The sequence below is a fragment of the Sminthopsis crassicaudata genome, chromosome 5 (assembly GCF_048593235.1).
Source record: "Sminthopsis crassicaudata isolate SCR6 chromosome 5, ASM4859323v1, whole genome shotgun sequence".
NCBI classification, from domain to species: domain Eukaryota; kingdom Metazoa; phylum Chordata; class Mammalia; order Dasyuromorphia; family Dasyuridae; genus Sminthopsis; species Sminthopsis crassicaudata.
In genome coordinates this window covers 59,886,826-59,913,092 of record NC_133621.1, presented here as the reverse complement: position 1 = coordinate 59,913,092, position 26,267 = coordinate 59,886,826, and the positions used below count along the sequence as shown (strand labels likewise).

The following is a 26,267-nucleotide window of genomic DNA, read 5'->3' as shown; positions in this document are numbered from 1 at the left end:
CTTCCTGATTTCAAATCTAGCTTCAGATGATACTAACTAACTTGGACAAATCACTTCACAATGACTTCACTTCAATTTCCTTATCTATAAAATGAGCTGGAGAAAAAAAATGGCAAGCCAGTCCAGGATCTCTGATAAGAAAACCGCAATACAAAGATAGGATATCATAATTTAGTTCCAGGTTATCACAAGTTAACATTTCATAAATTAACTTGGTATTTTATAAAGTATTTCAAAAAATAATTTTAGTTTATTTCTGATGATCAAAAAGCCCTTAAGATAACAAAAGGATAGTTTAACAATTTAGTTCCCCTAAGAAAGAAAAATTCTATACACAGTTGAAGAAGGATTTCATATGTGCTTAATGTGCATATATATCTATGAAAATTAAGAATTTTCATGAGGAAAACCATCTTTCTTTTAACTTTACTGATGACAACTAATTGTTTCCATTTAACTTCTGGTTTTTATGTTTAGTCTTAATGCAAAGGATGGCTATCATATTAGTAGGAGTTATAGTAGCACTTTTATTTATGCATTAGTATTTTTCTAGGGAACTTCCAATTTATACATTTATATAATCAGGACCATTAGCCCTCAGAAGTTACTTCAGAAGTAAGCTAATCCAACCCTCTAATTTTACAAATAAAAAAGGAGACCTAGAGAGTTACAGTCCATGATTACTCAAGGAGAAACTGATAGAATTGGGACCCTGAAATCCAAAGCCAGTGCTTTTATTGATCGATGAGGAGGGAAGGAAGAGGAGGAGAAAGAGCTTATTTTCCTCCATAATATAAACAAGATGTGGAAATTTGAAGATTGGGTATACTTTGTGTATAATATGGTAGTTTTCTAAAACTAACCAAATTAGAAAAAATCTATTTGCTACAAGGAAAGTTTGGAAGAAGGAAGAGGAAAGGGGGTGAGGATATACAGGAAAGTAACTTTGATATTAAAAATAAATGGCCTCAATAACTATTTTTAAAAAGCTTTTTTAAAAAGGGCAGCTAACAATTGCCATTTAGTGAATGATAAATAATGAATATATGTTTATCCTCAAATAAAGTTATCTGTAGATCCCATGGCTTAAGTACAACTATATGCTTCATAAATTCTATTTTCCTGAGATTTAATGGCATGAAAATATGCCCTGCTGATCCAAATGCCCTTTTCCTAAGCTCCATCCCAAATTCAGCTCCTCTTAGAAATATTCTCATTTCCAAGAGCAAAACAGAGCTCTTTCAGATATATATGTGTGTGTGTGTGTGTGTGTGTGTGTGTGTGTGTGTGTGTGTGTGTGTGTGTGTAAAGTAAGCTGCAGAGATGATAGGAGCAAGCATTACTCCCATACCTTGTGACGGTCTGTTACACAGGTGTTAAATCTGATCAATCATTACACAGAAAACATTCCAGGAACACCTACAAATTTGGAAATTCTTCAGGCAGTGTGTGGTTTGTGGCCTTCTACCTCACTGTCAGGTTAGAGTCCAAACCCTAATAAGGGATGAGAACCACTACAGAATGGCTTACCCAGAATACCCTATTAGATTTCTTCATCAACTTCTGGAGGATTACATTTAGCCACAGAAATGCTAGGAATGTACCTGAGTAGGTGATTGTGGGAAGAGAGAATTGGTGGGGCAGGGAAAGGGCAGGGCTGTGCTTTGAGTGTCAAAGGGAAGAGCTCTGTTTTGCTCTTAGAAATGAGAATATTTCTAAGAGAGGAGCTGAATTTGGGATGGAGCTTAGGAAAAGGGCATTTTGATCAGCAGGGCATATTTTCATGCCATTAAATCTCAGGAAAGTAGAATTTATGAAGCATCTTGGGATAATAGATCACTCATAGCTTTTGGAATCCCAAGAAACAAGGCTCCAATTCTACCTCTTGGGCCACTCCATTATTTTCTGGGACTCAATTTCCCCATCTGTAAAAATAATGGGATGAGGGTAGATAATCACTAAATTATCATGAAGCTGGTGAGCTGAAGGCAGAAGGTTGCATTAGGACATATTTTGTAGTAAATGGGGGAGAAGGTTGTGAGATGTCATGGGTATGTTGGGTTAAAACCATTTTAAAATTTTCAGTGTGAGCAATTACACCTCAAATCTGCGAGCAATCCTACAGATTAGAGTTTAATGTAGTATTCTGTTGATTGTGTCGGTGGCACTGAATAGAGCATCTGCCAGGCTTCAGGAAGAACTGAGTTCAAATTTAGTGTTGCACATCTGCTAACTGTGCAAACCTGGGCACAACTGTAAAATTCAGATAATAAAAGCACTCACCTATTGTTGTGAGGACCCAATGAGATAATCATTGTAAAGCACCTGGCACTAACTGTTGCTATATTATTATCAATAAATATTAAAAAGTGCAGATTAAATTTAAAAGTGTGCGCACATCTTTTCTTATATCAGCACACCCCTGTGCTGTTAGGAACATTTAGAAAAATACTTTCCATCTCCAGAGAACCAATGAACTCTGAATAAAGATTGAACCATACTTTAAAATTTTTTAACTTAAAGCTTTTTATTTTCAAAATATATACATGGATAATTTTCAACATTCACCCTTACCAAATCTTTCGTTCTAAATTTGTTCCCACTCTTCCCCCCCTTCCCCTAGATGTCAAGTAATCCAATATATGTTAAGCATGCACAGTTCTTCTACACCTATTTCCGCAAATATCATGCTGCACAAGAAAAACCAGATCAAAAAAAAAAAAAAAAAAAAAAAAAAAACAATGCGAAAGAAAACAAAATGAAGAATACTTAAAAAAAAAGAAGTTTACCTTTCTTGCTTTTTTTTTTTTTTTGCAATGTAACTAATATGGAAATGTTTTGCATGACATGAGGTTGCTTGTTTTTTCAAGGAGGGAGAGAATTTGGAACTAAAATTTTTTAAAAATTAATATTAAAAGTAATGATTAAAAAATTAAAATGTTGTTTGAGCTCTGCAGGGATGCATCAGAAGACTCAGAAATGAAATCATCACCTGGTGACTAGACTAACCACGACATTCATGATAAATTAATCATCATATTAAATGTCATTTGGATAGCGTTCAAGGTTGGCAAAGTGCTCTGCTTGCACTATTGCATTTAAGCCCCACAACACCCCCCGAGAGTGGATGCCCAAGCCCTAAGCATAGCTGTGATGGACAGTGTCCTTGGGCGTGCAAAGGGCTCAAATTTTATTTGAATTACAGAACATTTCTTTCGCCATTTTACAGATATGGAAACTGAGACCCGGAAAGCACAGAATCCCAGTGGTCAAGTGGCAATGGTGGAATTCGAACTCGCGGCTTCTCGGGGACACTGGACTAAATAGCTCTTAACGTGAATGAACCTCCTAAAGTCCGGAGAGGATGAGAAACGTGAAAATGCAAGGCCCGCTCCCTGCACCTGGGATATTTACAAAACGACTTAAATTTGCTCCTCCTTCCTCCCTCCCCTTCTCCGTCTCCTCCAATCAGATTATAGGTCCACTTCCGGGCCCGGAGCGGTTGCCATAACAACAGACCCCGGCTATACTCCAGCTGCCGGCTTCTCCGCCGAGACTCAAATGGCTGAGTTCAAGACCGCTGACCGATCTCGGGAGGAACCGTTGATCCCCCTGCCCTCGGTGGAGCGATGGAAGAAGTTCCACTGCCAGCCCTTAGAGGATCAGTTGGAATTCTGCGATTTCCACCCTCGGTAACTAGGGGCTCCCGAGCGCCCCGCGACGGATGCCTTTCTGTAGATTTCACCTTGGCCTTTGGGAAGCAGCCCCGGCCTTGACCTTGGCCCTTAGAGCATCTCAGGAGCACCTTAGCCCTCCCGCTTCCATCCTCCCTTGCACGAGGCGCCTTCGCTCCCCTCTGGTCCACGCCCGTAGCCTCCTCACTCTCCTCCTTCCCCCATCCCGGCCCTTGCAGACGTCTTCGGCCTGGTACGCACACACCCTCAGCGGTCCCCTAGTCCCAGCCCCGCCTTTTAGCAGAGCCGGAGTGACACGGCCCCGCGGCGTCGGAGTCCGGGCGTGCACTGAGGCTCCCCGACTGCCGAGACTTCATTTCTCCCCTCTCGTGTGTCATAAGCCTTGTGTTCTCTATCCCCCAACTCCCGCCCCAGAGCAGAGCTCCAGCTGGGCCACATACAGCCGAGTCCTTGCTGCCCAGGTGCTCCAGGCTGGGGGTTTAAACCTGGTTTATTGTCATGGAACCTTTGGCTATCTGGTGAACCTTGTGAACTTCGCTGAATGAATTAAACAAAATACATAGGATTGCAAAGCCAATTTGGCGGAAATAGAGTTATCAAAATATTTTAAAAGACAAGTTTGCTACTCTAGAGAAGGGCTCTCAGTCTATAACTGCTCATTAATGACCTTTCTGATTCCAGGAGCAGTTTTTTTAAAGATGGGAAGAGGAAACTTTGAAAAATATTATTTTATTGATAAAAAAAATCTTTTGTTTTTACATTATCTTCATTTCTGATTTCATAGATCATAATCATCCTTTCCTTCTACCCTGCCCAGCAAAACCTTGTAACTCTTTTAAAAAAGAAAACAAAATTAAAGTAATTCAGCAAGCCAGAACACACGTCAACTTCACATGTACAAAAAGGAGAAAACCCTTTTAATGCAAGATACTAGAAGGTAGAGTAGTATAGTGGGGGAAACAATGACAAATCCCCATAAATGTTAGCCCTGGAGTCAGGATCAGAAATTAAGAACTGGAAGGAACCTCAGCAGTTATAATTTTACACTTGAGGAAATTTGAGTTCCAAAAAGATATATGCCCAATAAGGTCCTTGCGAAAAGTATTTGGATCCAGATGCTCTGACTTTAATCCATTTTTCTTACATCTGGTTTCCCCCTAATCTGGTTTCCAAATTTTGTAGACTTAAGCAAGTGGTTTAACCTCTCTGGGCCTCAATTCTCTCATCTATTTAAAAGGAGAGTAGGGTACCATATGAAGCAAATATCCTGTTCCTTTATCTTTATTATCCTAACAGGCAAGAAGGAGGCTAAACGATCTCTCACTCCCCCACCCCTACCCCCCTTTTTTTTTTTTCTGAGACCACTTTGGTTAAGTGACTTGCTCAGGGTCACACAGGAAGTCTTAAGTGTCTGAGGTCAGATTTAAACTCAGATCCTCCTGAATTCAGGGCTGGTGCTCTATCCACTTCATCAACTAGCTGCCCCATCTCTCACTTTCTTATGAGACACAAGGCCAGTTTAAAATATCCTAAGGAAAGACTGACTAATTCACTGTACACAAATGCCTTTTCAATCCAACATATACATTTTTCACACATAAAAAACACTTACTGTGGACAAATAAAACTTGGCTCTTAACTAGTTGTGATCCTTGAAGACTCTGGCAGCTATCTTTAAATAGTATGTGGACATTGGCCAAGATACAAGTTTGGTAAAATTTCATAATGTTAAATACATGTTGGAAAAAACTACAGCACATCTTATTAAAAAACAAACAAACAAACAAATAACTACCAGCAAAATCACAGCTTCCTATAGTCACCAAACCTAAATCTCCAAGCCAAATCCTATTTATCTAGGTAGGACCACATCCTTATTGATGTAGTAAATTGTATCACAAATTTTTTTTAATGGCCTCTAATTTTTTAAAGGTAGGACGAATACTCAGGAACTTTGCCTACCTTTCCACCCACTCCAATCCCATTTGATCTTCTAAGATATGGTGGACAAAATGGAAGGGCCATAATTAGGTGTCTATTGGTTTTTGGTTCCAGAGTGTGTATCCAGAGTTTCTGCAGCATAATCTTGGGGCTATGGCTCGGCTAGAAAAAAGGGGTCATAGAGGCAAGTTTTGATCAAAAGGATTAAAAATCCAGCTTTATTAATAAAGGAAGAATCAGCCACTCAGGATAGTTGAGTACTGAGTCTGAAGTCAGGAAGACCTGAATTCAAATATGGCCTCAGATACTTACTAGCTCTATGACCTTGGGCACTTAACTCTTATTTGCCTTAATTTTTTCACCTGTAAAAATGAGCTGGAGAAAAAAATGGCAAGCCACTTCAGTAACTGCCAAAAAATTCTAACTGGAGTCACAAAGTCATACACAATTGGACAATAACAAAAGCCATTTTAAGTATCTGGTGAATTTGCTTCTAGCAAGGGATGGGCAAAGGAGGGAGAAATGGAAAAGGACGCTGCATTTGTCCCTTCTTGACACAAGCAATTCCATTTAAAAATAAGTCTCTGTTTCATTACAGAGATATCTAACCCTTACATTTTGTTTTCCTCTATCCAAGTTTTTGTCCAAGGACTACCAAAAAATATACTGTGCCCATCTTGTCCTCTCTTCCTCTTGAATATGAGACTTAATTCCTTTACAACGATCACAGCCCCAACGACAAACTAGCAGATTGAGAAAGTATCTGGCCCTTTCCCTAAACAAAAAACTACACCCAAGTCTAACGGTGAATCCATGTGTTTTCTGAATCCTTTTTTAAGTATCTCTGGAAAATGGTTAGGACTCAGAAGCCTATAGAGACACTTGTTTCTATGTGCCTGTGGATTTTTATCTTGGTTTATAGTGAAATATGGAATAAAGGCATATTTTATGATTGTGAATGGAAATAATGTAGGTTTTCTTTCTGTGATAACAGTAACAAGCACAGAGGACAGGTCAAAGGCAGAAAGATCTTTCCAAGGTCTGAGCCTTTGAAATTTTCTTTGACTGAATTTATCAATCTCTTGTTAAGATATTTTAAGCTTTTCTGTTTAAGTTTCTCATAAGAAAGTGAGAGATTGTTGTTTTAGTATCACTAGTAATTCCCTTCTGCCTGTTAGTATTACAAACATTGGACTGGAATAGATTGTAGACATCTTCCAGGATCATTTACTCTTGCTTTTTTTTTTTAATTAGTTGAGGAAACAGGATTACAGAAAGGTTAAAAAAGAAGGGCAACTTTATTTTTTTTTTGCTATTTTTCTATTTCACATCATTTATTTTTCAAAAAATAAACTATATAATAAACACTATATATTGTTTTCAAAATTACTCCACTTTTCTGTGCTTCCTTCTGAGTTTTTGGGTTCTTTTGGTTTTCTATACTTTAAAAAAAATTGCCCTCCTCCATTATTTGACACAGATATGTGTGTATATATATGTATATATATATATATATATGTATGTATATATATTTACATATGTACACACATACATGTATGTACATAAATATACATATATATCACATCACATGTATATGCATGCATGTATACACACACACACACACACACACACACATATATATATATATATATAAAACTATACTTTGCATGCTTCTATTTTTCAATTTTTTTCTGGAGATGGATAACAGTTTTCTTCCTAAGTCCTTTGTAGTTGGTTTGAGTATTTATTAAATTCAAAATAACTTTGTTGTTCATAGTTGTTCTTCAAACAATATTGCTGCTAACTGAATACAGTGTGCTCTTGGTACTATTCTTTCACTCTTTGTTATTTCATAAAAGTCTTTTCATGTTTTTATAAAATCAATTGGCTCATCATTTCTTATAGCATAGTAGTATCCAACATAATCATAGCCCAATTTGTTTAGCCATTCCCCAATTGATGACTATCTCCTCAATTTCCAAGTCTTTGCCACAACAAAAGAGCTGCTATAAATATATTAAAACATACAAGTTCTTTTCCTTTCCCCTGATCACCTTTCCCCTGATCAACTTTGGAAACAAACCTAATAATGGTATTGACTTGCCAAAGAATATGCACAGATTTATAACTCTTTGAGCAAAATTCCAGATTTTTTTCCAAAATGATTGGATAAGTTCACAGTTCTACCGAAAGTGTATTAATGTCCCAATTTTTTCATACCTCCTCCAACATGTCATTTTCCCCTTTTATCATTTTAGCCAATCTGAAACAGGTATAAGGTGATATTTCAGAAGTTTTAATTTTCATTTCTCTAATCAATAATAATTTAGAGCATTTTTCATATGACTACATATGGTTGTGATTTATTCATCATAAAACTGCCTGTTTATAACTTTTGATCATTAATCATTTGGGGAATAATTCATATCTTATAAATTTGACAAAGTTCTCCATATATTTAAGATATGAGATCTTTATCTGAAAAAATGTATAGAAAATTTCTTTCTCCTCCAATTTTCTGCTTTTCTTCCAATTTTGGCTATGTTGATTTTATTAGTTTTTTTAAAATTTAATTTAATTTAATAAAAATCAAAATTATCTACTTTTTAATCTCACAATTCTATCTTTCTCTTGTTCATTCCTAAATTCTTCTATCCATATGTCAGATAAGTAAAATGATCCAAGTTCTTCTAATGTTTTTATGATCTCTCTCTCTTTATATCCAAATCATGTATCCACTTTGACCTTATCTTGGTAAATGACACAAGATGTTGATCTATGCCCAGTTTGTATTTTTTTCCAACAACTTTTACTAAGTAGTAAATTTTTATCCCCAAAACTTAAATCTTTGCATCTATCAAGCACGAGGTTATTATTATCATTTAGTACTGCATATTGTATGTTTACTCTGTTCCATTGATCTATCTTTTTATTTCTTAGCCATTGCCAGATAAATTTGATAATTATTGCCTCATAATATCATTTGAGATCTGCTACTGTTAAAATCTCCTTCCTTTACATTTTTCATCAATTCCTTTGATATTCTTGATCTTTTGTTTTTCCAAATGCATTTTGTTATTTTTTCTAGATCAATACAATGTTTTATTGGTAATTTAATTGTGGTGGCATTGAATAAGCAGTTTAATTTAGGTAAAGTTGTCATTTTCCTTATATTGGCTCTGTCAATATGTAAACAATTAATATTTCTACAATCATTTAAATCTGACTTTCTTTATATAAAAAGTGTTTTAAAATTATGTTCATGTAGATCCTGGATTTCTCTTGGCAGGTATCTTATATTGTCTAGAGTTATTTTAAATGAGGTATCTTTTTCTATCTCTCTACCTTTTTTTAGAGTTTTGTTGATGGTTAGAAATAAATGATTTATATGGGTTTATTTTATATTGTACTTTACTAAAATTATTGTTTCAACTAATTTTTTAGCTGAATATCTAAGAATTTCCAAGTATATCATCATATCTCATAGAAAAAGAGATACTTTTATTGTTTCATTAACCATTTGATTCCTTCCATTTCTTTTTTCTTCTCTTATTGCTACAGCTAGCAATATTAATACAATAATGAATAATACTGGTAACAATGGACATCCTTATTTCATTTCTGATCTATTGGGAAGACTCCAAGTTATCCCTATTATAAATAATGTGTGCTGATGGTTCTATGTAGATACTTCTTGTAATTTTAAGGAAAGATCTACTTCTACCTAGACTTTCAAGTATTTTAATAGAAATGAGTATTGCATTTTGTCAAAAGCTTTTCTGCATTTATTGATATAATCATATAACTTTTGTTACTTTTGTTTGGATATATAATCAGTGATGTTAATAGTTTTACTTATGTTACATGATTCCACTTGTTACCATGTGTACTCTTTGTGATATATTGTTACAATGATATCCTAGCTAGCTTCCTAGTTAGCATTTTATTTAATATTTTAAATCCTTATTCATTAATGAAATGGGCCTATAATTATATATTATATAATGCCCAAATACATAGTCAATTTTTGTAATGATACCATGTACCACTGAGAAGAAAAGTATATGCTTTTCTATTCCCATTCAATTCTCTCCAGATAGCTATTATATCTATCTTATCTAAGATTCTATTCATCTTCTATTCATCTTCTTTCTTATTTATTTTTTATTAGATTTATCTGGTTCTGAAACAGGGAGATTGAAAACCCTCACTATTATACTTTTACTATTTCCAATTGTAATTCATTTAGCTTTTCCTTTAAAAATGTGAGTGCTACATACCCCTCAAATTGGCTAAGATGACAGGAAAAGATAATGATGAATGTTGGAGGGGATGTGAGAAAACTGGGACACTGATGCATTGTTGGTGGAACTGTGAAAGGATCCAACCATTCTGGAGAGCAATTTGCAACTATGCTCAAAAAATTATCAAACTCTGCATACCCTTTAAACCAGCAGTGTTTTACTGGGCTTATATCCCAAAGAGATCTTAAAAAAGAGAAAGGGACCACATGTGCAAAAATGTTTGTAATAGCTCTTTTTGTAGTGGCCAGAAACTGGAAACTAGATGGATGCCCATCAATTGAAGAATGGCTGAATAAGTTATGGTATATGAATATTATGAAATATTGTTCTGTAAGAAATGACCAGCAGAATAATTTCAGAGAGGCCTGGGGAGACTGACATGAACTGAGCAAAACCAGGAGATCATTATACACGGCAACGAGACTATACAACGATTTTTGTATTTAACATGTATTGGACTATCTGCTATCTAGGGGAGAGGATGGGGGGGAAGAAGGTTAAAAAGTTGGAACAGAAGGTTTTGCAAGGGTCAGTGTTCAAAAATGACTCATGCATATGTTGTGTATATAAAAAGCTATAATAATTTTAAAAAATAAAATAAAATAAAAATACGAGTGCTATAACATCTGGCACATAAAGCTTTAGTGTTGAAATTATTTTATTATCTATGGTACTTTTATTATAATATAGTTTTTCTGTTTATCTCTCTTGATTAAATTTAGCTTTAATTTAGTCTAAGATCATGATGGCTACCCCAGCTTTTTTGCATCAGATGAAGAATTTAAAAATTCTACTCCAGCTATTTATTTTTACTCTACCAGTCTTCCTCATCCATACCCCTAAGTATCCTTCTCTTAGCCTCTCCCCTTACCTTCCTATTTCTTGATTTTACATGCTTCTAAAAATCTCTTTCTTATTCTGTCCCCCATTTCTTTGTAAATTAAGACTTATATACGTATATATTTATAGACATCCATATCTATCTGTCTGTCTAATTTCTTCTTAACCCAGAATTGATGAGAATATGATTCTAGCGTTACCAATCTTCCATTCTCTCCTGCCTCCACTGTAAGTTTTTTTCATTTATGCCTCATTTGTTTGAGAAATTGCTCCATTTTACCTCTCCCTAGACAAATGTATTTTTGAGTATTATCTCAGCATAATCACCCCGAACCCAAGTAATGATAACATTCTTAAATTATAGATGTTTTCACATATAAAAGTAAACAGTTTGACCTCATTGAATCTCTTATGATTGGTCTTTCATGTTTATGTTATATTTCAAAAGGATGAATCCAGATTTTCTCTATCACCATAACTCTCTGGTCAGGTTCTTTGTCTTTTGCTTGCTGATTTTGTTTCAAGTGGCTTATTTCTCGACTTTTAACTTTGAGTTATGAGTTGGACTCTTGGCAAGGATGTTTCATCAGGCTTCGGGTTCTTTGTGCTGTTGTCTCCTGAGTTCTGTCTGGGGGCCTGACCCGTCCCTGGGCCTCCTCGGCACCCCTAAACCTGAGCCAGGGCCCCGGCAATGCTACCCCCTTGTTTGTGCAGCCCCTGTTGTGACTGCAAGCATCAGCTCCTTCCTGCTTCAGAACCAAACGAGGGCCTCCTGCCTCCCGCAAGTGCCCTTGCGAGCAGGGTCTGCTACAGCCAGGGCCCAGTCCGGGGGAAGGGCTCTGCAATCTTCCCCTAATCAGCCTCCCAACCCCCTTTTGTCTTGGGACAAGAGTTCCAGAAGCTGAGGCCGCCCCCCAGCACAGCTGCCTCCTGAGCTGCTTGTTCATGATTCCCAGTATCTGCCCAGAAAAATCTGCATTTCCATCAGGTCTGACAAACCAGGCTGGGGAAGCTGGGTAGGCTCAGGTCTTTCCCAATATCCTCCCAAATTGTCTGAGGCTGGACAACCCTTTCACCTGGACTTTTAATTCCTTCTGCCAAGTTGTGGAGAAATATGGGAGAGCAAGGTAGTTTACAGCCTTACCCCACTGTCTTCCCAGAATCCTTTCTTCAGAAGAGTCTCTTCTAAGAACCAAGGAAGATCTAGGGAGCCCCTGGATAAGCAAAAACAGGATTTCAGCAGTTCTCATTATCCCCATGTGGAGAGAGAAAAGTGTCCTTAAAGGTTAAAAGGCCAAGAGAGCACTGGTCTGGAGTTAGGCTTCTAGAAGGACTGAAATCTAACAGCTAACAATTTTAATATTTGTAATATTTTTTCAGGTTGATTTTGAGGGGTTTAGGGGATGCTTGCATTGAAGTTAAAATAGCTGTTGAGGGCTCACATTAAAATGTTTCCCATTTCAGTCATGGGAGAAATTTAACTTGTTTTACTTTCATATTTTCTAAAAAATTTACTCTAAGAAACAAATATCTATATTTTAAATTATATATACAGATATATATATATGTATATATATATGTATATATATATATATATACATATATATATATATATAATGTGTCGTATATATATACATTTGGCAAAGGTTTTTAAAACACATTTTTTCCTAGCATTTCCTAGCATTACTTGTTTATTCTGACTCCCATTTCACAATCTTCTTTTTAAAATATATTGATAATAGTATTTGTTTTTCTTTTTAAGACAAGTTTTTATTCTAAAGGAAGGGTTAGACAAAAGGGGGAGAGAAGAAGAGGGAGAAAGACACAGAAAGAGAAAGAGGGAGAAGGGAGGGAAGGTCAGAGAGACAGAGGCAGAAACAGGGAGACAGAGAAAGAGAGAGAGACAGAGACAGAGATAAAGACCCTTGGAACAAGCAGTCAGTAAAACAAATGCCCACAATGGCCTTTTACCAAAATGCCTAGCCTGTCTCTTTGCCCCTTATTTTCATCACTCTCTTAGAATCATGCTTAGTCATTGCTTTGATGCAAGTTGCTGAGATTCAGTTGTGCAGTGTTACTGTGGTAATACAATTTCAGGATGGTGGAGTTCAAAGAAAACCAGATTTGGACTCAGGACTTTTACTTTATCTTTTGTGCTTTACAAAAAGTTGTTCCCCTTCTTTGGGCATCAGTCTTATCATCTGTCAAATGAAGTGTTGGACCAAAGGATCTTTTTAAACTCCTTCAAAAACATTTTATAAAGAGCATTTTATCAAATGAGATAAACTAGACAACTTGTGAAAAGCATTTAATGACTACAGAGAGGTAGATGACAATTGTTCTTATTTCCGTGGTTGGTCGGGGTCATCAGAAAGAAGAGTGTAGATTCAAATTGTCAAGTATTTTTAGAATAAATAGAAAATGGGTTTTTTTTAAAGTATTAATCACTGGAGTTTCTTTTAATGATGCTTTAAATTATTTTTTATTCAGCAAAGCACATGGGCTTAGAGGTTCCTAAGCTCAGGATACAAATTTAATTAGATTAGGGCTCTAAAAAATCACGCTCTGGAAAAAGCAGGAAATTTCATTTGAATTAGGACTTATCCATTATTACTATTTCCAGTTACTACCAGAATTTGACTGCCATTACTACCATATTTGCAGATATTTTTCCATCTCTGCTTTTAGCCATATTATCTTTACAATATTTTTTAATCATTAACAATGATTGAGACATTTGAATGGGCTTCTGTGTTTAAGGAAGCAACAAGGTGATGCTATAGTGCACAGAGCAGTGGGTCTGGGAGTTAGGAAGGCTTGAGTTCAAATTCTACCATAGATACTCACTAGTTGTGTGACTCTGGGCAAGTCACTTAACCACTGTTTCTCTGGTGTCTTTTCATGTTTTCCCAAAACAGCTGACTTGCATTTCTTATCTATTAAATTCCCTTATCTATTAAAATGAGGATATGAATAGTTCCAGGGTTGTTATGAGGAATAACCCCTTTGAGTGCCTAGTTACTATTATTACTATTGTATTCTGAAAAATTTTGAACTTAGCTTGTCTGTCTTAGTTGTATATGCGTGTACCATAACAGACTTTCTCAAATTTCCCAAAAATTCTATTCATATATGCCATGTTTCAAAAAACTGAAAGTATAGAGAGTTCCAATTTACTAAATAGATAAAATTGGGAGTGGTTTTATTGCCATGCAAGAAACCCTAGATTTGGAGACAAGCTCCAGGTTCAAATGTGCCTTCTGTTAGTAAATCACTGTGAGAACTTTAATAATTCCCTTAAGCTCACTGGGATTCCCCGTGTCCATAACCACAAAATGAAGAAGTTAGGATTGATGATTCTAACCTTAAATCTATGACCTATAAATAACTACAGGATTCCTTTAATAAGCCCCCTAATGACCACAGATCTGTGATCTAAGCAATATGGATTCTCCAAGTGAATATTGCAATCCATTCTTATCCTTTGTGATTCTTGCCCATAAATCATTAGTTGATCCATCCATTACTTAGCTAGATAGCACAGTGAATAGAATGTCAGGCCTGGAATCCTTGATAATAAGAGGAGATTATTATCCATTTCATATATAATTCTTGTCTGCTTACTTTCATTTATAGAGAGATTTTTTTTATCCCTTTTTAAAAAATCCCATTTATATCCCATTTATAAAGGGATATTTGGGATGTCTTATCTTGGCTAGTTTCCGACCACTATTTCTACACAGCAGATTCTTCTTCATTTTCTTTCTCTAACCTCTAACCCCCCCATTAATTTTCTCATGTCTTCAACAAGAATGTTTTGTAAGTTTCCTGTCTGTTAATTCATTTATTTATCTTTATGTCAGCTATCCATCCCTTTAACTACAAATTCTTTACATATTTGGGTCTCATTTATAGAAATGTCAACATGGATATGACCTCATTTCTCTTGATGATGATGATCTCTCCTTTCAAAACTAACAGTTAAATTAATATTTATAGTCAGTCTAAAACTGTATCAGGACATACTGCTCACTCTTCTCCCACTCCACAGCCATCACTGTGAAAGCAGGAAAATGCCCACACAGCATCAAGGACCATTTACAAAATATATTTATTTTAATACATTTTGAGCTCCAATCTGTTTCTCTCCTTCCCTCCCAACCCTGCATTATAGAAAGCCAACATTTAACACAGACATATCTGTGAAATCACACAATACAGAGTTTCATAAATCAGTTCTTTCCTGGAGGTGGATAAAATCTTTCTCCATAAGTCCTTTGCAGCTGATTTGAATATTCATAATACTCAAACTAGGTTAGTCATTCATAGTTATTCTTCAGTCTTGTTATTACTGTATACAATGTTCTATTGGTTCTGCTCATTTCTCTTGTCATTATTTCACACAATTCTTTTTGTGTTTTCTTAAAATCAACCAGCTTGTCATTTCTTACAACCTAGTAGTATTCTATCAGAATCGTATGTCACAACTTATTCAGCGATTCCTCAATTGATGGGCATCTCCTCAGTTTCTAGTTCTTTGCCACCACAAAGAGAGCTGCTGTTAATATTTTAGAACATAAAGGTTCTCTATTCTACAAGTTTCTCCTTGATTTGGGGGAAACATCTAATAATAGCTTTAGTGGGTCAAGGGTATGCACAGTTTTATAACTCTTTGAGCATAATTCCAGATTGCTCTCCAAAGTGGTTGGAACAGTTCACAGTTTATCAGGAGGATAATAAAGCCCCAGTTTTTTCCATATCCCCTCCAACACTTGTCCTTTTCCCCTTCTATCATTTTAGGCAATCTGATAGATGGACCAAGGACCATTTCACCTTTATTTATTTCCCAGATTGCTATCACCAAACAGTTTGTCATCTCCCTACCCAAAAACTCCAGTGGCCTATTGTCGCCTCTGGTATTCAGAGCCCTTTGTAACCTAGCCTCCTCCTGCTTTTCTGGGGGTCTTGTACCTTACTCCCCATCACATTCTCTCTGTTACAATGAGACTGGCCTCCTGGCTGCTCCAGGAACAAGATACAACATGTTCTCTCAGTATCAAATGTTCTCCCTCCTAGGCTCCAGCTACTGATTTCCCTGCCTTCCTTTAAGTACCCACTAGAATCCCGCCTCCTGAAGAAAGCCTTCTCCAGCCCTTTTCCTATTAGTTCCTATTTATCCTGTGTTTAGTTTAACTTGTGTATGAGTTGAGTTGATTTTGTCTTATCCATTAGATTATAAACTTTATGAGGGCAAAGATTGGGTTTTTTGCCTCCTTTTTTTTAAATCTTGAATGCATAGCACGTAGAAGGCACTAAATAAATGTTTATTTAGTTGACTTGAACCTATTTAATCTCCTTCTACTTGCTCATCCTGATCCTTACAAAGTTCTTTCCAGCCTTTGCTTCCAGATCCTGTGATCCATAGGGATGAAGCCTGGAGAACACCATCCATGCAATGGAAAGACATGGGGTTCTGGTGCTGGAAAACTCCCCCCTTCCTGGCACATTTAAAATTTTATTTGGCCCACACAAAATGGAAGACACCTTTTTTTCTGCAGTTCACATTTTATGTAAAGCAGCTATCACCATACTGATGCCTTTTTTGTCTTTCTTCCAGGGTGGACCTTTCAGATAATTTGAAAGTAGGCTATTTTGCAACAGATCGTGCTACTCAAACAGACGTCTCTGAAGTTTTGGAATTAAGACAGCTAAGTTATACAACACAAAAACTAGCCAAGGTAATATCTTGATTTTCTTTTAAATTAATTCAATACTTTCAGATCTTTATTATCTTAGCTTGTGTATCTTCCATTGATTTTGTTGTGTTTCTTGAAACAGAGTTTGGCTTTTTTTTTTTATGATATTCAGCAATTCTTGGCAGCATTAATTAAACTTCAGTGATGGTTATTTCATTAGTGAATATACTTAACCTCTATTAATATTCATGTATGTTAACTTGTGAGATGAAGTGTCAGTTTTGTTTTTCTCCCTGAAATTTGCTATACATCTGTGGAAATTTATTCAATTATAATGTAGGGAGAAAAAGACTGAACCTGAAGCACATTCATATGTATATGTGTATATATATGTATGTCCCTGGATTATAGTTCTAGAACTGGAAGTGAACACAGAGACTTTATATACTCTATATATACTCTACCCCCTTCATTTTAAAGAAACTGATCCTCAGGGAAGTTAACTGACTTGCTCTCGCTCCCTCAACTACATTATATTTAGCTATTTTTGATTTACTTGTATTTTCTCTCTTCAGTTTTTTCTCTCTGTATGATTGTATGTATATTTTCTGTCTTCCCCATTAGAAGAGTTTGAGATTAGGAATTGCTTCATGTAAAGGGCTGAAACTCTTGAGTCAATGCACTGAGGTGAGACAATCAAGCACTTGAGGCTAATTACTGATTGGACAATATTCTATCAGAATATGCTTGGAAAATGGCCCTTCCCACTATCCTGGGCTGGCCCAATCATTTGGTGTATACAGAGAATTGTGGGAGGGACTAGGAGGTGTAGGGAGACTAGCCAGGGTCACTTCTTCAAGAGAGATGAGAAGGTAAGGTCATGGAGATCCTGTGTCCATTCACTTCACTTCTACTGCTAAAGACCAAGAATAAAGACTTGCTTATCCTGACTCCAGCTGATTTCTAAGGTATCCAGGGTGCTAACGCAGTCCCCACAGTTTCATTCTTGTATTTGTGTTAGTAGCACTTCACCTAATACCTACCACACAGCAGATGATTAATAAATGTTTGTTGTGATGATTCATTACCTTAGATATACCTATATGTTTATCTTTTTTTAATTTTACAAATAAGATCTTGGTTTATTGGTTTGTTGATTATCTAGACTTAAAAAGTGATGCAAAAAATGTTAATAATGCAAATTAAATGGAGAAATGTGTCATGTATACATCCCTACATTTACCAGAACTCTTAGTTAACATCTATGCCATCAGAGACTATCAAGGTTAATGAGATTATAGATCCATGAAAATATCAAAGTATATACTATGTAATATAACAAAATTTAAGTATATATGTTTATATCAAAATACTTGCATATATGTTATATGAAGAAGAGTGAATAACAAATAGAACCCACATGTATAACTAAACCATAATGGTAATTTTTTATCTTGACTTTTATTTATGTTTTTTAACTTAATAGTTGTTTGGTTTTTTTTTTTTTTCTAATTACATGTAAAGATAGTTTTCAACATCCATTTTAACCTATGATCTTATACAAGTCACTTAACTTTCCTGGGCTGTTGGGTCAATTCTGTCCTTTAAATCAAAGATCACTTTATATCTTTAGTTGTCATTGTAAGAGTAAACCGAATTAGGTAGAGATGATCTGAAATAGCATCAGGCCTGGATCTCCCTCTCTCTCTCTCTCTTACTTTCTCTCTCTCTCTGTCTCTCTGTCTCTCTCTGTCTCTCTCTGTCTCTCTCTCTCTCTCTCTCTCTCTCTCTCTCTCTCTCTCTCTCTCTCTCTCTCTGTCTCTCTCTCTCTCTCTCTCTCTCTCTCTCTCTCTCTCTCTCTCTCTCTGTCTCTGTCTCTGTCTCTCTCTCTCTCTCTCATACAGCACACTGATATATTTTTATTGTATATTAAGATTTGCAAAGAGTATTAGAAAATTCAAGAACATTTTGTAGCCAGAAAGCGCACCACAAGTGGATGAAGTTGTTGACTACCCACTGGATTTTATTAATGTAGCAAGAACCCACCTGGCTTTACATATTTTCCTACTACTCTGCCATGATACCCTTCCTTGCCCTGGTGGTCTGAAATTCGTACCACGAAGACCATTCCTTTGGGATAGACAGTGAAGGGAAGAACAATATTAAAAGTCAAAGTGATAGAGAGGGGATAGAGGGAAGGGAGGGCTAGGAGAGTAATATGGGGGAGCAGGGAGGCAAAGTGGTGAGAATCACTCTAAGTTTTTGGAATCAGTAAGTATTTAGTTTATCACATGGATTAATTGTATCTTTGGAAGAGATTCTGCTTGACCCTGTCAGAATGGGATAAAGAATAGTTAAATTTTAATGAAGAAGATGGGAGGCAATGGGATTAGCACACTGGATGCCAAGAGAGAAAGGAAATGTTAGGATTCTTACAAGGTGCTAAGTCTGTTATCTAATTTAGCATGGTACTTAACAGTTCTCTAGTTCACTAATGTACTTAGTACTTAATAGAGTTCTATAAGATTCACACCTTTAAGAGAGCATAAATAAGCTAGGAGCCTCAACCGGGATTGACTCCGGGAGATTCAGAAGTCAAAGAGGACGAGCCCACTAAAGGACAAGCCCACTCTCAGAGGAGGAGACAGATTCATTCCATTTTCCACCTTTGTGCTGGCTGGAGGCTGGATTCAGAGACATTTGGAGGGAGCTAGAGACAGAAGCTGGCAGAGGCAAAAGACTATCAGCAAGAGCCAGAAGGCCTCCAGAAAACTAGCTGAGCCCCAAGTGAAGGAGAGAAGATTTTGACAGAAACAATAAAGGATTTGGACTTTAATCCCTGGCTGCATTTGGGGTGATTACTCAGAACTAAAACTAAGGCTTCCTCCAGAAGCCCCCCAAGAAACCTGCTCCCAGAGAACATTATATTTTAGAGAAGAACATTACAAGTAAAGAGAGAAGGCCTGAGGATCAAGGATAAGCCTGTCAGAGTTAGGATATGGGGTTTGTGTTCAGGCTAACCACTGACCTAGCTATGTGACTTGCCTAATCTCCCTGAACATGGGTCTCTTTTTCATCTGTAAAATGGAAGAAGGGCTGTACTATTTTTCACTCAATAATTTGGCTGTTGAGTGACATATGAGAACAATTTCTATAAAGAACTCTGAAATAGTCAAGCACCATCTTCATAGGACATGCTATGCAATTATGGCTTACTGGCATTTATTTGCCTTTGTAATTTGGAGCAAATTAATTAACCTCTGAGCCTTAGTTTCCTTTTCTGTAAAACTAAAGCATTGAACTATATAATCTCTAAGGTCCCTCTCAGGTCTAAATCTGTAATCTTATGATTTAATAATTGCATCATTATGAGAAACAGGGAAGGAGGGAAATATTTCTTAGGATGGGGAAGGTCACTTAATCTCTGCTTGCCTTAGTCTTTTCACCTGTAAAAGGAAGATCATGCTTCTTGTGAATTTAGAATACAATACTTAAAAATGTTTTGAAAACCTTAAAGTGCTATATAAATGCTAGCTATTATTGTTGTTATACAATTATGTTGCTCAGCCTAGGAACCTGGGATGAGGGAACTATGTGGCAAATACCTAGTTAGTCTAGTTTAAAATCTTTTCTAGAAATATTCCTCTCTGCATCTGATGATACATATTTTAATTTTTTTAGCTTACTGATGTTCTTCAGCAAGATTTTAAATACCTCAAATTATACCTAGAGATGCAGTTTAAGGACCAGCTGAAAGAAGAATCCATGAAACTCTACCAAAAACTACAAATGATTATTCAAGAAGTAGTAAATCTTCATGAAAAGGTACAATTTTGATCAGTCCCTATTCTGATTAGATGGTCTTGTTGATTATTTGGTTTTTTAGTGCTGTTATGAATTAATCAAATAAAATCAAATAAAAATCCCCTCTCCCCAAGACAACAATAGATTGATTTGGATATATGAATCCCCAACTCTGCACTTTGAGGTGCCCTCCCATGATTGGAATAGAACCAGAGAGGATGATGATGACTGTACTTTTTTGAGAAACTTTCCAAAATTCTGGCATCATGAGAGCCTCTTACCTAAAATAAAGAGTAGGCAGAACTTGAAATTAACTTCCATATTGAATTGGAATAAGATTATTGATCATTTTATTTTTAAAGCAGTTATAACTATGAATAGAAAGCAGGTTTAACTTTTGATCATCCAGGAGCTGCTAATCCAGTTGAGTTATTCAGACTTCTGCCTTCCCTCTATTCTTCTTGCTGAACTTTTTGCAGTATATGGTACCTCTACCGGAAAGGACAGGGGCAAAGAGATGATTTGAAATTCAGATGGATCTTTATTACTTTTCCAGCAACTCTGTCAGGAGGTTCAGGGAAGATAGTTTAAACTATTGCCTAGAAAGAAATTTTAGAATTACCTTTTTAAGCCATATAATCCCTGTTTTTCTTATTTTCTTGAATTATATAATCAAGAATTGAATATATTAGAAATAGATGTGATATAGAGAATAGTACGAAGAAAAGTGATTTCCATTAGAAGGTTCCACTTAACTAGAATAATGTGAATAACAGTTGTATATTATGAAAATTATCTTAGCAGATGAGGTTAGGATGTGCTAATAATTTTGTTTACTTTTGAATTGTAGAATGAAGACACAATGAGAAAAAGCTTCTATAAGCAGTTATGTGATGCCATTGCTTCTATCAAAGGAACCTATTCGGTAGGTTTTGTAGTTATAGAATGTTTCTGGTAGGATTCCATTTCAGTTACATTGCCTAAATTCTAGGTCTTTTACTTCCAAATCTGCCATCTTAAAATTCGCCCAGCAGCAATCAGGTTTTGATAATTAACTTAATTTGTTGATTTATAGTGGCAGCTACATCTGCCGGTGGTCATGTAAATGTGTGTCTGCTATCCAAATTTTCCCTTTTCTTTTATAAAGATTCATGGGAAACTAAATTGGTAATTATAATTATAATAAAAATAGTTAACATTTATATAGAGTTAATTATGTTTCAGACATGTATGCTAAGCATTTGAACAGTTATTATTTCATTTTATTCTCACAACATCCTGAGAGGTAGGTACTATTATTACCCCCATTTGACAGATGAGGAAACTGAAGCTAGAATTGAAGTTAAGTGATTTGCTTAGGGTGACATAGCTAGTAAGTGACTGAAGATGGATTTGATGCCAGTTCTGGACTCTAGACCCAGCATTCTACCCACTGCATCTCTCAGCTTGCCATAATCAGAAGATTCTTTGTTGAACATAGAGTCAAAGAGTTTGAGTTCGTGAGTTTTTGAATTATTCTGACCTCTGTCTTCCCCCTATTTCTCTTGCTGAACATTTTGCTGTGTATGGTGCCTTTACAAGAAAAGACAGAGGCAAAGAGATGATTTGAAACAGGGCCAAAGAAATTAAATGATTGTGAGGGATATTTAATAGCTAATGTTTATACTTTAATATTTGCAAAGCCCTTTACAAATGTTATCCCAATTTATTATCTCATTCTCAAATGAAAAAAAACAGGCTGTGAGAAACAGGTAACACAGCAAGTAAGTAAAGGAGTCAGGCTTTGAACTCAACTCTCAAGCCCAGGATACCACTGAATGACCCACCAGGTGCATCTGGATAGTTCATTTAGACCATGACAGAATAGGAGAGGCAGCATGGCACTCTTATTGAATGAAGAGCTGGCAAAGGGTCAGAAAGAGCTGGGGTTAAGCCCTTATTCTGATACTTATATGTTCAGGAGGAGTTTGCCTGCTTTCTTCTTTATAATGTGGTCAAGCACTTCAATCTCAAATAAGAAGTTGTTTCTTTTTTAAAAAAAATATGTTATTTTTTCTGAATACATGCAAAGAGAGTTTTCAACATTCACTTTTGCAAAACCTTGTGTTCCAAATCTTTCTCCCTTCCTTCCTTTTCCCTTCTCCCCAAGACAACAAGCAATCTGACATAGGTTTCATTTTATCCTCACAACAATCCTGAAAGATAGGTACTATTATTTTTCCTGTTTCACAGATGAGGAAACTGAGACAAAAATTGAGATTAAGTGACTTGCCTAAGGGGACATAGCTAGTAAGTAACTGAAGATGGATTTGAATTCAGTCCTTCTAAACATATTTCTGTAGTCATCATGATGAGCAAGAAAAATCACATCATAAGGGGGAAAAAACCACTAGGAAGAAAAACAAACAAACACATAATAATAACAATAACAACAACAAAAGGTGAAAATGCTATTCTTTGATCCACATTCAGTTTCCATAGTTCTCTCTCTGGATTTGGATGGCATTTTCCATCCCAAGTATATTGGAATTGCCTCAAATTACCTCATTGTTGAAAACATCCAAGTCCATCACAGTCATTCATCATATAATCTTGTAGTTACTGTGTAGAGTGTTTTCTTGGTTCTGCTCACTTAGGAAGCTGTTTCTAAAATATATTGTAGAATGAGTTACTCTGTTTTTCTTTTTAAGTTAGTTTATTTTTGTCAGCAGATGATGTATGAATCCTTCTTAATTTCATCTTTTTTCCATGTTCTGTTCTATTTCTTTGGGTCCTTCTGTCCATGGATATATTTATGATACCATAATTCAAAGGCAATTAGTGATTATCAGCATGGTAATGCTGCATCTTACATTTAGTAGATGCTAAATTAATAAATATTTGGGCAACTTGAATTGCAAGAATGGGAAGATTGAGATTTGGTGTAGAAGGACCCTCCAATGGGCAAGGGCTTAAATCTTTAAACTCCTCTTTCTTCACCCATAAAATGAGAGATAAAAGCTTTATAAGCTGTAGGTTGTGACTTCATTCACATAACTGAATGTGGGGGTCACAAAATTATAATTATTACTAAAAGTTTTATTTGTATACCTATCTTATATATCTACATATAAAATTTCACGTAAAAATTTCTCAGGCAAAAGTGGTCGCAAGTGGAAAAAGTTTAAGAAGCCCTGTACTAGATGATCTCCAAAGTTTTTTTCCAATTTCATTTTAATTCTTATGAATTAACACTTTTATACTAAGGTAGACCTGTGTTTGGTGATCTGAAACGCTTAGTATAAGTAAATGTACCACTCCAAGGCTACTTTATCATTATATCATTGATTTGAAATGATTAGTGTAAGTATAGCACCTCCTCTGGAGCCATTCACCTACTTCCACTTCTGCTGGTAAGTTTGGTCCCTAAAGGATGCCAATTGCTTCAGCCTTATTTTTCAAAGTAATGAGCCCCCATCAAGCGTGCTCCCCACTGATGATCATTTAACCCACAGAAATGAATTACCTTTTTAAAAAAAAAGGATACTAAGCAGGTCCAGCAAGAACAGATATTACAGAAACACTCCCTTTCTCCTGTCGGGGACATTCTCCCCCAAATCTATACAGAGCAGAGACCGGAAAGTGGCTCAAGCTCAGAGAGGAGAGCACAAGTTGTAAGAGCTCTCTGCTCAGTCCTTCCCTCCCTCCACAGAGTCCGTTGACATTCCCTTGGATGCTGCTCTCTGCTGGGCCCCGAGGATGGAGAGTTAGTGTTCTTTTGAGCCCCGGGAACAACTTCTTTCAGCAAGATAGACTTCCATGTATTTCTGTGCTCCCAGTGTAGACCCTATGATAGCTACTACTGTTCAGAGGCATTCCAACAAACTCTGTTTGGAAACTCAAAATCATTTGGTTTTTCATTATCTGGCCTAGAGGGGCTTGAGGGAGAAGGGTATGGACTCTAATAGCCCCTCTGCCCCCACTTCTTTTTCCTCCCTGCCCCTAATAAATTATAGATCTGCCACCTCAAGCACTCCTGAAACCTAATTCACTTCCCCATTGGAATGCCTTCTCTGGAACACATCAACCCAAATTGTGTCTCATTCTCCCAGCTAATCCAGATGGCTCAAAAGCACGTCTTTCCTCCCACATTTGTACTTTTCCCTGCTTACCTCTGACTGACTGGTGGGTTCAGTAAGGGATACCTAGGACTGGTTCATAGCTCTGGTAGAAATTGGCCAGAAGCCAACTCGGAGGGCCTCCTCCCTCCCAGATGATACATTTATGATGGTCAATTAGAGCACCTGTGTTTCAGTTCTTACCTGGCCCTTGGTCTTTGAAGGGGCATTGCCTCAGACAAACAGAGATCTGCAAAAGATCTTAATCTAGCAGGGCCGGATTTGTATCCTGGGCCATTGGACTTGACTTTCTGGACTCCATGAGGCTGAAGGAGATGAAGCTGATGACTTTGCTCAGCTCTGCCTCCCCTTAGGTCCCATTCACTAGAAAGTCAAACTGTGGCCTTTATGATACCATCCGTCTTGTTCAAGAACAAAGGACAAACACTAACTTTAATTGAGTAATGATTCATCAGAGGTGTGTAAGACCCTGGGTGGCAGCAGTGAGCAGAGCTTTGCTCAGAGTCAAGAAGACCTGAATTCAAATTCTGACTCAGTCGCTTGCTTGCTCTGTGACTCTGAGCAAATCAGGTGTACTGTGGCAGCCTTAGTATCATCAAATATAAAATGGGATTAATAACAGCCACTACTAGCTGTGTGACCCTGAGCGGTTTTGCCTCAGTTTATTCATCTGTTAAATGAGCTAGAGGAGGAAATGACTAAACCACTCCAGTACCTTTGCCAAGAAAAATCCAAATGGGGTCACAAAGAGTCAGAGAACAACTGAGCAATGATAGAAAAGTTAAGACATGAGACTCTATAAAGATGACCATATAGACTTGCCCTCTGAACTCTAGTACCTTAAAACTGAAGACCAACAAACTTCAATATTTAAGTGGATCTGTGATCTTACCTATGTGGGTACTCTAGGATTGCAGACAGTAATCTATCCATTATCCATGTCCTTTCATACTATATAACTCAAGTCTGTGTTCTTCCATAAATGTTGAGTAAGAAGGTACATTCAAGGTACAGAAGCCCTTCTCTGGGGTGTTCTTCCATACCTGTGCAATACTTGCTGCTGCTGGCCATCTCTATTGAGCTGTTTGGCTAAGATTTCTTCTTTCTCAAAACGAGGTTTATTTATGACTGTTTTGTTAGATTAACCAACCTAAATCTAATTGTCACCTTTTCAACTCTTTTGTCAATCAGGCCCACTACTGCATCAAATTAGCACAAGAAAATTATTATTTTTTAAATTTTGTTTTGTTTTGTTTTGTTTTCAAGCACCCTCACACTTTCTCTTTTGAATAGGAAGGAAGTCACCTAAAGTTTCCCTATATTTAGCTGGGGAAAGAAATTCTGTCAACTTCCCTGATTGATCCTCAGCTACGAGGATACAGAGCACCCATGTAAATCGTTTTGAAGTTATAATAAAACTTACAGAGCTCGACTGTTGCACCTTTTCCCTAACCATGGACAATGCCCTTTCATCTCTCTGGGCAACAATTTCCTTGTCTAAAAAATAAGAGGGATTGAGTACTTGGCCTGGGAGATCCCTTTCAGCTTTAAATCCATGGCCCTACAACCTCCTACTGCTACACTTATTCCTTGGCAGAAGTGAAGTAGTAACTATGTGATGCAGTGTAGAGATTTGAGTTTTGTATTATGGAAACCTTGTCACCCAAGTAGCATCCAAGCAAGTACATTTTGTGCTACCAACTTCTGAATTTTTCTTTCTTGGTCAATTTTTCACTTTTATTTCTTCTGATATCCTGGACTCAAATGAGTTTTCCATGACCGTTTTCTAATCAGGATTTAATTCCATTGATTTTCAAAATTATATTGATGGTTTCATAATATTGAAGGATTACATATTTCTCATAATAT

General features: G+C 36.5%; 1 protein-coding gene across 1 annotated transcript in view; it reads left to right on the top strand.

Moving 5' to 3' along the window:
- The window catches only part of C5H10orf67 (chromosome 5 C10orf67 homolog), a 113,153-nt gene that overhangs the window by 14,246 nt on the left and 72,640 nt on the right, over window positions 1–26,267 (top strand). The window contains exons 5-9 of the mRNA XM_074269535.1: window positions 1,374–1,479; window positions 3,473–3,692; window positions 16,398–16,518; window positions 20,158–20,301; window positions 21,131–21,205. Of these exons, the coding sequence (XP_074125636.1) occupies window positions 1,374–1,479; window positions 3,473–3,692; window positions 16,398–16,518; window positions 20,158–20,301; window positions 21,131–21,205 (666 nt within the window). The remainder of the gene's footprint in view (window positions 1–1,373; window positions 1,480–3,472; window positions 3,693–16,397; window positions 16,519–20,157; window positions 20,302–21,130; window positions 21,206–26,267) is intronic.